We start from the raw sequence: 10,398 nt of genomic DNA on the forward strand, positions 1-10,398 counted from the left end.
CCACAACTCAACCCACTACTGCTCATTCCTCCCATCAACATTGTTTTATGTCATTCCAATTCATTTTTGACGACTGCGGTAACTGCTCTAACTCATTTACCCATCACATGGTGTTTTGGGTGCCTCTATAGCGCATGTAAACGGCAAAAAAATTGTTACACCTTTATGGGCATTATTAACGTTTTACCATCCCCTATTTTTCATCGAACCATTAGTTCATTCGATAACTTCGTTGTCGCTAACAATGATTTTGACAAGGACGATTTTTCATGCAAGTTGGCAAACACGTTCTAGTAGTATCTTGCCAAGAGAAAGAGAAAATGAAAGATCCAAATGGTAAATTTCATTGCTTCTTTTGGGGAGGGGTATAGCTCAGCATAGTCGGCGGTTATCACGGGCGTTTTGGTGAATTTGAAACATAGAAGACAAAGATTATTTTGGCTGCTAAGTTAGTACGTCATTTTTATGTCAGTTTATATCGAATGCTTTTTTCATCTATTAAAAAAAAAGTTTCTTTTTATAACAATATGTGGTCTCCACGAAGCGATAATACATACGTTGTACCGTGAACGCGATACGTAAACGTTATTATCAGTACCACAATTTCTTTATTAACGGGTGTTGACGCGTAATTCGCGGTACTGCTGAATTCCCTCCAGGATTTACGACATATACAGTAAAAGGCGTTTTGCACTTGGTTGTCGTCCTGATTCAAAAGTGACAATCTTCTGAAATCAACGTTTCCAGCTAGTTCTTTTTTTTCGTATCTGTCGGTCGTACGGTCGTCAATCCTGTGAGTAATGGCCATCGTGGATGATGGACAAGGCCACACGTTTGAATTTATATTTTATGATATATAATTATATACACATATGATATATAAAGGATAACGAGCCAACGGAAGTTAGATTCTTAATATGTAGCTAAACACAGAGCTTTTGCGACCGTTCATTGAGGTAGGAATGAAATGTTCCAATTTTAATTCCCAAATCCCGATCCTAAACCTTAATCCTTCTAATCGTAATCCCAATCTTGATACAAACACTCATCGATCTCCCAAATGCATGTGATGACACATTACTTTCATTTGCATTCTATTCGAATTACTGATGTCAATGTAATCGATGATAAACTCGAGCCATATCCTTTATGGATATATCTGTAAGAATATTTTTTCTGAATTCTTTCCTTTTTTTTAAAAAAACGTTGATGACTTATCGACAACAGATGTAATTAACCGGCAAGAGATGTTGAAGCAAAGGAAAGGATTTAAGAATAAAATTAAAAAAAAAAATGTATTAAAAAATCGACGCAGAACATTTAATTCCCGAGAACAGTGAACTTGTATGGAGAGATGAGGAAAACTAAAAATGTACGAAGAGTAAAAACTGAAATCAACATTCTGTACCTCTTCTGTATAATAGTTACATTATACACTGAAATGAATTAATAAGCGAAGTTTAATTGTATTAACGTGTAATTACTAATTGTCGTCGTAATGTAGGTTTTTTGGTGTAAAAATTGACCTAACTTTTAAGATTTAATGCTAAAGTGATGTATTCATTAAAAAGAAAAGGTACGATATAATACACGTTTTAAGTCAAAGTAAAATGAGCACAGTATTGTGAACTCTGCGCATTGGTGAGAGAAGTAGAGAATAAGATAGGGCTGCGAAACGAGGTGCCCTAATCAGAACCGGAAACGGTTTAGTTGATTCCTCGTCGCGCGGGAAAACTTATGTATTTCGAATATTTAATTAATTGAAGTTCTGGCCTAAGCGCTCGACGGAAGCCAAAGCCGAATAAAAAAAGAAATCAGCGAGCATTTGACAATGGCCGAAAGCATTATTCGGGACAAAAGGGAAGGAAGAAAAAAAACAATGAACCTATTATAACGATTATGGATGGATAAGAGTAATATTGATTTATGTTTTCTAAAAAATCGTACAAGTCCTTAATGTTCCGTGAGTGTACTTGAAAACATGTCTGATTAAAAATATTGCTTTCATTTTTTTTTAAGTGTGGCCTTGTGTGCATTACTTCGTCCAGTATACAAAAACCTCAGCAGTACAACAATTTCTTCAAATACTAAAAACCAGGATGGCAGTAGTGTACGTATATATATTTTTTCTTTTCTCAACAAACACTTTGCTTATCCAAAGCGTTTTAAGCTCACAGATTTTATCCATTGTTCTTCAGCAAGGTGAGAACACGTTGCGTGTCGTTTCGTCTACCACGCAATCCAAAAATAAAGGTTTCCTCATTTATTGTATTAGTGCAATTGTCTTTTCTTGTTTGAACTTCTTTGTCACGTGGTGCAGCAGCCTGCACGTAAACGCCACTTCTGAAATGTGACTTGTACGTCTGCGTACTGCTGGTTCTGCACTGGGATATATTTGCCTGTGGATCAACAATGTTCGACAAGTAATGTTAATTCGATTCGATAATACTTTCTGTTCGATAATCGATATTACCAATTGAATTGCCCGTCGTCTGTACTCCCAGATGCTAAATGTATAGTCTTTATCAACTCGAAACGGTACCACGTGCAATTCCGTCTGAATGCCTTGATCCCTTTGAACTGTTGGTTGGGGTCCATCCAATAAGATTCTGTAAGAAATATCTCTATGTCAACCGGTCTATGGAGAATTGAAGTCTCATAGAGAAGTGGAGTATTGGGGATGAGCAAACTTACTCGTCACGATTTCTTGTCGGCAAGACGTCCTCGTATAGCTGGAGCAAGTGTATGTATTCAGGATGACTCCTGACGAAATCCAGTGCCTCGTTAAGGTACCTGTTATGGTAACGACTTATAGTGCAGTTGCTCTCTGGTTAACCTGTAGGATTTTCAGAAGTGAATTTATGCCATTCGAACCTGTTTGGGTCCTGACCGAATTTGCGTGCTGCATTTACCGAACTGAAAGCATAATACTTTCCTCTCCATTGGACGACGCCTATATTTGGATTGCCAGGTATCAAGGCGCCTTTACCAACTGCGAAGGTCCACGCGCAGAACCCAAGAAACTTCAAAGGATTACCATAGTATGATTAGACGCTTCGGATTTGGAGTCAAGATAAATCTTACCTCTAGATTGATCTTATCGAAATCCTTTGTCACGCTTGGATAAAATATTAGACATTCGCCGCAGTCATCTTGAAAATCATTGATAGGGTTTCGTTATTACGTATCGGTCAGTATTTTTATTCCAGCATCAACAGAAGGGAGGATCGGTATCTACTAAACTATTCCAGAACCGTTTGGATCAATACAATAGATTAATGATTCTTTGCTTCGTTGTGATGCTGGAACAGTTTTATATGATTTGAGGTAAAAAAAATTACTTATAGTTTGTCCCATAGATTGTTCTAGTCTCTCAGCATCGGTTAATATGTCATAACCACTTATCATCTTGTTAAGTTTCATTTCTTCCTGATTTATCGTATTCTGAAACAGAGATACGACGATAGGAGGCTCGAATACGAAAGAGGACATTAATTATGGAAAATGTTTGTGTACTGCCAACAGTGAATTAATTACGCACTTTATCGGTTAAATTCTCCAGCTGCCATAGGAAGCCATAGATCTGACTCAAGACAATCACCTCGTTTTGCAATCTTATCCATATATCAGCCAGATCAATAAACTGAGGCTGAAACAGCAAACAGATCATATTCCATCACGTTTGCGTGAACATCGACACCGTCAAATTCTCATGAATTCAACATTTATAGCCTCGTAAAACGCACATAAACTTGAGCAGTCGGAATAGCGGTTCTGTATCGGACTGTGTCATGGAGTTTGAAGAGTCGTCCCTGAAGACGTTGTATCAGACACTTTATTTCATTCTCACAGTTTTCCACGTCGCCCAGTAATTTCCTAAAGTACAAATCCAGTGACGGGAAAGTCGATTATAGTGACTTAAAATCTTTATATAGAATAGGTAATGCGTACTACATTGAGTGGCATTAATGGCGTTCCAGGGAGAAATATAGGGAAGGAGTGACGTAACAAGAGTAGGGGAAGGCGACCAGCAGCCGAGGGGCAAGCCTGGTCCGAGCGTATAGGGGGTAGGTAGCCTTTTCCCCTGACTTTAGGACACCATTTCCGTCACGAGTCGGAGGAGTCCCGTATAAGTGCGTTTCTCTCACTCCTAGCAACGGTCCCCTATAAGACCCTCTCGCTCGTTGATAGTCGTGGCGCAGCAAGTCCCTGTAGCGCATATAAGAGCGTCTCGCTTCCACAATACTTCAGCCACCGGCAAGGCCGTTGCGCCGATACAGACTACGAGTGGAATCGAAAGGCTCCTAATTTTTTCCTGGGACGCCATTTCTGCCGTTCAGTGTATGTAAATCTTATACGTAACCTGACGTAAATCTCTTGCTGTCTTACAGCAGCGAGCATTTCAATAGCGAATTGGACATCTTCTTCAGTGACGTCACCTGGCGATTCCTTATTGATAACGGAACTGACGTCATCTTCATCATCCGGCCGGATCATCAACGCATTGTCAACTGCTGCCGTTAACTTGTAAACCATCTTCATCAACGCCTCCAGTACATCCAAGATGGACGCCTGCGTCTTGGTTACCGCTCTCTGTAATATACTTGGCACTGATTGTACCTGTTATTATTTTTGTCCGACTTTTCTTTTGTTATTAAGTATTCTATGGAATTTTTTAGGCACTCTGGGAAACTCTTACGATCGTCTATTCCTTCTCCTCCACGTTGGCAATCTCTGTTGAAGAGCCGAATTCCGGCGACTATGCACATTAGCTCCATTAGCTGCTCCTCCTTCTCTGACTTGGACAAAGTGACAAAGTACCTCAATTCTGATGGCTGATAGACACTCTGCAAGGCCACCGCGACCTCCCTTAAAAGAATCGCATTTACGTTTAAGCTAAAGAGCGAAGCAGAGTGCTCTTACAGGAAACTTCCTCGAATTACCAGAAGGAAACTTTTGCACCGGAGGAACAACTTCGAAAGTGTTTGTGATTTCGCGAGAAGTGCACACGTCGTACTGAAAATTGAATTGTCCTAGTAAAGGTAAACGTTACCTAAGAACTGAGGCTGTCGTGGGATTTCCAAGGCCGCTCAACAGCGTAACGACAACTAAAATTTTTTGATAGAGCTTCTCGATGTCTTGATCATTCATCACGTGATTCTTTTCGCAGATTTCAGTCACCAACGGGCTTGTTTTTTGGCGCAGGGATAATCTGTGCTTTTTGATGACGTCGTCTGTTGAAAAATATGAATAACTTAATTTTTAGTAAATACACTGGCGGAACTATGGTCTATTTGTTTTACCTCTGTGACTGTAGTGTTTCGAGAAGTATAATTGAATCTTGATAGTCATTAGACTTGGTCTGCTTTGATCGTGTAATTTGTCCGTTATGAACTTGATGATTTTATTCTTTTTTATTTCGAGCACATCTGGATCTTCGTCCTTCAATAGCCGGTACTCCGGATTTAAGAGTGTCAAGCCTAACTGCAATAATTTTTCTCTTTCGAGATTTCATTTCGAACTTTCGTATTAGCGGAATGGAAAGCAAGAGATATTCATCATTGTACCAGAAAACAAATTATATCCGTGGATACATTAATCTCCTTTTGCTGATGCTCCTTGGCTATATCCTCAATCAAACTTCTTCGTATCTTATCCATAGTCGAAGAGAAACTGAACCGCCTAGTTTTCTGTATACAATGCACTTTGGATAAAAAGTTTGTTCAATATCTCCATAGCTACCATGTTGATCACTCCTTCGTCATAACTAAAAACTACTATACAGTATAGGTGCACTTCACGCAATTCACAAAGAAAAACAAGCTGAACTATCGGACAGGTTCTATGAGGTAGAAAAGCATATCAATATGAAAAATAATACATGAGAGAAAGTCCATGGAATTCTTTTTCCAATTAAAAATTTACATATTTAATTTTGAAAAATCTACAGTTATGCAGAATAGAAGGAAATGCAACTGCATTACTGAACAATAAAGTTATATGCAACTGCACGGACGTCAAGTGGAAAGCTTATTGACCCAGGAGTCCTTGAGATAGGAAATGCAAGGGCTCTTTTCATCGTGAATCGAATTTCCGCGGCGAGGAAGCAAGTCGTAATGTATTCACGCGTTCGGCAGTACTCGCGCATAGTCGGCTGTCCTCGGGATTGTGAATCCGCGTTGTTGGTATGGCCCGCGGGTCAGCGGGATGTAGAGGCGGTATCCACTCTGGGCAACTTCAGAGGTGTCGCAACAGTCTGTGCGCTAGAAGCAGTCGTGCTAGAACCTCGAGACGGAGTGGATGTGTATTATATTAAGCCAAAGTGAAAACAGTTGTCATGAAGTTCGCGTGAGACGTTGCGAATAATCGCAAGGGAAATATGGCGTGTGATATCTGGTGCATGAATTCAAAAGAGGCGCAATGTCTGAATAGTGGGATGGTGAAGTGGAAATTGGTGCTCGTTCTGGTGCTACTGGTAATAGTAAGCATTGTCGCTACTCATACGGAAACCGAAGGTAAGTTTTATTTTTTTAACTTCAAACTCGTTCCTCTCTTGTTTGACAGCTACACGTTGTGAACCGATTGATTTCGTGTGAGTAATCCTGTTTTCGAGTTTTATCCGGCAAATTGATGGCCAGGGAGAAGTTTCAGAATCGTCGGGGACCGCGTCCTTGTCCAGTTTCTAGATTCTGATTGTCGTTCGAAAAAAGTTTTTCGGGGTGTCGAAATTGGGGAAAGGTCCCGTTTTCCCTCGCGGGACGACTCTTTGAAACTTTAAGATCGCTTCAGTTTCTTTGCCTCTATCAGTATAGACTATTGTGTCTAGACTACGATTCTGCGAAATTGATATCGTACGGTAAATTTTACTGGAATTTATTTTCTCATATGCAATGTTCCTCTTGTCTTATCTGATACAGTTGAGTATAGTTATCGATATGATTGATCGCTCCGTCCCTCTCTTATGCATAATACGTATATAAATAATGCATCTCTGATCTAAATATTTTGTAGAAATAGTATTGAAGGGGATCCCATACTAAAACAGTCGCCGGCAGTAAAACGATAAAGTGGTGGCACGTTTTACGCGCCCATTTGGCAAATAAAACGGATCACGTGGGTGGCCGAAAATGGGGCGCGAAAAAATTCGCGCTTCATTTCAAAGGTAACAAGTTAATTTGCACGTTACGTTTAAATCTTCGTGTTCTACGCCTTGCGTCGTGATCGATATGTTTGTCCAGCGAGGGGTAAGAAAAAAAAATGGCGCGGCATTCTTCGTGGCGTTAACAAACAACAAGACAGATGCATGGCATATGAGTAACGCGAGATATATCAATCGAGCTGCCATTCTATCCGATCGTTTAGTATCAAAATAAATAAGTTAACGATAAAGAATAAAATTTATATGCACATGAATGGCTCGTGGCGCACAAAAGCGCGTCATAGAATTTACGTCCGTTGTTGGGGATGACGGCTGCTCGATGAGGGTCCTCTCTAACCCCCCCCTGCGTTTCAAAAGAAGCACAATGAGAATTTATGGGCAAATATTATAAATATGAAATACGTATACGCTTATCCAATTAATCCAAGGTAAATCGCCCCATTGAGTTTTGTAATACTTTTTAATGTGTCATCTCGAACCGAGTGAATTATCGACCGTTCCAATAACGCTTATACAACTGATCGAAATTCCTAATCGCTTTGAAAAATTCTCTATACACCAATCAAAGTAAATGCGCATTTTTAATTCACGCAGACGTCTCATTTGTCATTCCTTCGAATAAAGATGCCTCGTTAAATATTTCGTAGTTCACGTTTCAATCACGCGTCTATTAAGTGGCAGCACGGGGCGTAAAATAGGAAAGTAAAAAATTCCCTAAATCACAGTTTAATTAATCCTCCCTCGACAGACTTATTTACTCCGGCGAAATATCTCGTTCCGGTTCCTCCATCCGAACTCGGACTTCCATTTATCTCATCCTGGCTGAGAAAGGCGTAAAAAAGCACCCCGGTACATTACTCCCGTGGAAAAAAAAGGTCTGGAAGTATTTCGGAAGCCAGCACCCTGTATCGGTTCCGGTTAGCTTGACTCTCTCTCTTATACGAGGACAGAGAAGTTTCTGGTAACTTCGATTGAAGAAAATTCCTAGCGATACCCAAATGGAATTAAACTCCTGGGTATTAACCGCTCATTACACTCTACGGGTTATTTGACAATTAATAATATCCGAACTCAAGTCACCCGACGTCTTCTCTCCTTCGCTATGATTTTTACTCTAACCAAATTTCATGGAACATCGACTTCCGCTTTAGCCGACGACACGTAGCACGTTGACTACCAGCCTCTGGTCTGTGACTGATTAAACGCTAATCTAACGAGAAGCCCATCCGACTGTGAATCAACTATAGCCACGGAATCGTATTGAACGGCCATGCATGTACGTCACTCCCGGAAGCGGAAGTCGAAATCGCAATAATAATTTGGCTCACGTATTAATTTATACCGATCATGGGTTATTTGATTGTATTAAGGCTGTGCCTGCGTAATATATTTTATTTCGAGAAGATCGGAATCCGTACAGGAGCTCCCAGTTACGTTCCGGTTGACACTCACTTTACTAGGAACCTCCGAGTCTGGGAATTGAGTCATCGGTCGCCCAGGCAGTCATTCGTTATTCATTCCGTCCATTCGTGTGGAAGATGCGATACTCTTCTTCTCTTCCTTACTTTTCCTTCGCACCACGCCTGGGAGACACTCTTTCACCTCGCGCCAGGAACTGCACCGACGGCTCACGGGAAGGATATTTCGAAAAAAGATCGGAGCGTCGGCGTGGCCGTCTTTAGGCAAATATAGGTTGGTCTCCACTGGAGCGATCCGATTTTCCACTTAACGAGTTCCTTTAGTGTCACTCGCGGGACTCGCAGAATCGCATTAGCTCGCGATGACTCGAGTTTATCGGCATGAAACTTTTACAAGCGCTCGTCGTCTACGGACGGTACATAACCTCTCTAGGAAAATCCAACAGCGTTAAGGTGTATCCCCGAGAGACGTAGAATTAGCCTATAAATTATTGCACGTCGATGCCTCCCACTGCAGGACGCGCGAGATATATCATCGCAGCATCCGTCCTTTTAAAGTCTCTTTTTTGGGCTTTTTTTTTTTTTCACCACAAAATTCAGGTCACCACGGTAATCCATCGCTGTCGGCGGTAAGAAGGCACAATTATTTTCGATTACGGTCAAGCAATCTGACATGGCGGCCAGTACGGATAGATTGGACTGACTAACTGTAAATTCTCGCTGGTTGTGACCGTTAGCTACCGATTCTTATGGCAACTCGGATGCGCGAGTGTTTATATATATATATAGGTATAAAACGAGCATAGCGAGAGTAAAGAACAAATGCTTTGTCTCGTCGGGTTAATAATCGCTCGAGTCGCGGGAGTCGTAGACGCTACAATACGAGCGCGGAGCGATGCGCTTTCCGATGGATTGCGAAATATTTCACGAGCGCCTCAGAAAACATCACGACCATCATGAAACTCGGGACGAATAACTGAAGAGCCTTCCGATCCGCCTAGTAGTCGCGTATCCTTGACGCAGAGCGAATCGATGGAAATTCTTGGTTCTGTCTGGAAAACCAGTTCCCCTATTCACTATGCCTTATAGCCCGTATAGTTATACCGTAGCCGCGACGTTATAGCACGGAGAATCGATTATCGACAATGGATATAGGGGGAACGGGATAGAACGGTGAAAAATGGAAGGAAGAAAAAACAAGAAGCATAAAGATACCTACACGATCTTCTTGACTCGTCGAGGTAAAAGCCAGTTTCTCGTACAGCGAATGTAACAGAGTATTGTCTCAGAAGAAATTGACAATGCTTACATCTCAGCCGATACCTGCATCGGCCACGTGCGTGCACGCGCTGTGCGTACACATGGACCACAGCCTGTATTCGGAACTCGCTCTTAGTGCTAATAGCGCGCTTTTAAATTTCTTCTTAGTGACTTTTAACTACGAGCGACTCTGTTAGTGACTTTAAGAGCGAGTTGTGAATGCGGGCTAGTATCTCGGTACCTACTGGTTGTGCACGTGCGTACTGTCAGCGCCACCAGAATTTTGCCGGACGTCGTCCTTTGCTGGACTCCTTGTTTGCGCATACCGAAATACTTAGATACGTGATTTACGCGAGTACGTACGTAGCGAGTAGCCTTTACGGTGGATTTACGTGAGCTGGCTTCGTTATACACTGAACATTCATTTTTCGTGACTCGTCGAGCACGAGGGGAGTCGGAAGAAAAGAAAAATTTGCACAAGACTCCCGACGCTGCTCTTCTTTACGTACTTCGGGGTAGTCGAGGCACTTTGTTTTTTTTTTTTTTTTTTTTTTTTTTTTT

General features: G+C 41.3%; 2 protein-coding genes and 1 long non-coding RNA gene across 4 annotated transcripts in view; 2 read left to right on the forward strand and 1 right to left on the reverse strand.

Moving 5' to 3' along the window:
* Nucleotides 1–2,032: 2,032 nt before the first annotated feature.
* On the forward strand, nucleotides 2,033–4,821 carry LOC112493724. Its single transcript, XR_003058400.1, has 3 exons — nucleotides 2,033–2,110; nucleotides 4,392–4,595; nucleotides 4,680–4,821. It is a non-coding gene; the product is annotated as an uncharacterized LOC112493724 (long non-coding RNA).
* LOC107263146 (cilia- and flagella-associated protein 206) overlaps nucleotides 2,161–10,398 on the reverse strand; it is a 53,539-nt gene continuing 45,301 nt past the window's right edge. The window contains exons 3-15 of one of the 2 annotated variants that reach the window (XM_015730051.2): nucleotides 5,568–6,285; nucleotides 5,304–5,484; nucleotides 5,054–5,234; nucleotides 4,700–4,869; nucleotides 4,364–4,610; nucleotides 3,747–3,876; nucleotides 3,542–3,649; nucleotides 3,342–3,444; nucleotides 3,085–3,152; nucleotides 2,875–3,023; nucleotides 2,695–2,793; nucleotides 2,474–2,609; nucleotides 2,161–2,399 (exon numbers count right to left, since the gene is read on the reverse strand). In XM_015730051.2, coding sequence (XP_015585537.1) covers nucleotides 2,181–2,399; nucleotides 2,474–2,609; nucleotides 2,695–2,793; nucleotides 2,875–3,023; nucleotides 3,085–3,152; nucleotides 3,342–3,444; nucleotides 3,542–3,649; nucleotides 3,747–3,876; nucleotides 4,364–4,610; nucleotides 4,700–4,869; nucleotides 5,054–5,234; nucleotides 5,304–5,484; nucleotides 5,568–5,660 — 1,884 coding nt within the window. In that variant the 5' untranslated portion in view covers nucleotides 5,661–6,285 and the 3' untranslated portion in view covers nucleotides 2,161–2,180. Of the gene's footprint in view, nucleotides 2,400–2,473; nucleotides 2,610–2,694; nucleotides 2,794–2,874; nucleotides 3,024–3,084; nucleotides 3,153–3,341; nucleotides 3,445–3,541; nucleotides 3,650–3,746; nucleotides 3,877–4,363; nucleotides 4,611–4,699; nucleotides 4,870–5,053; nucleotides 5,235–5,303; nucleotides 5,485–5,567; nucleotides 6,286–8,611; nucleotides 9,338–10,398 lie in introns of those variants that run through there. The other variant, XM_025080548.1, reaches the window with a different exon arrangement.
* Nucleotides 6,225–10,398, forward strand: part of LOC107263145 — a 48,851-nt gene continuing 44,677 nt past the window's right edge. The window contains exon 1 of the mRNA XM_015730050.2: nucleotides 6,225–6,515. Within this exon, the coding sequence (XP_015585536.1) occupies nucleotides 6,380–6,515 (136 nt within the window). The 5' untranslated portion in view covers nucleotides 6,225–6,379. The remainder of the gene's footprint in view (nucleotides 6,516–10,398) is intronic.

This window comes from Cephus cinctus, unplaced genomic scaffold (genome assembly GCF_000341935.2).
Source record: "Cephus cinctus unplaced genomic scaffold, Ccin1 Ccin1_scaffold0132, whole genome shotgun sequence".
Taxonomy (NCBI): domain Eukaryota; kingdom Metazoa; phylum Arthropoda; class Insecta; order Hymenoptera; family Cephidae; genus Cephus; species Cephus cinctus.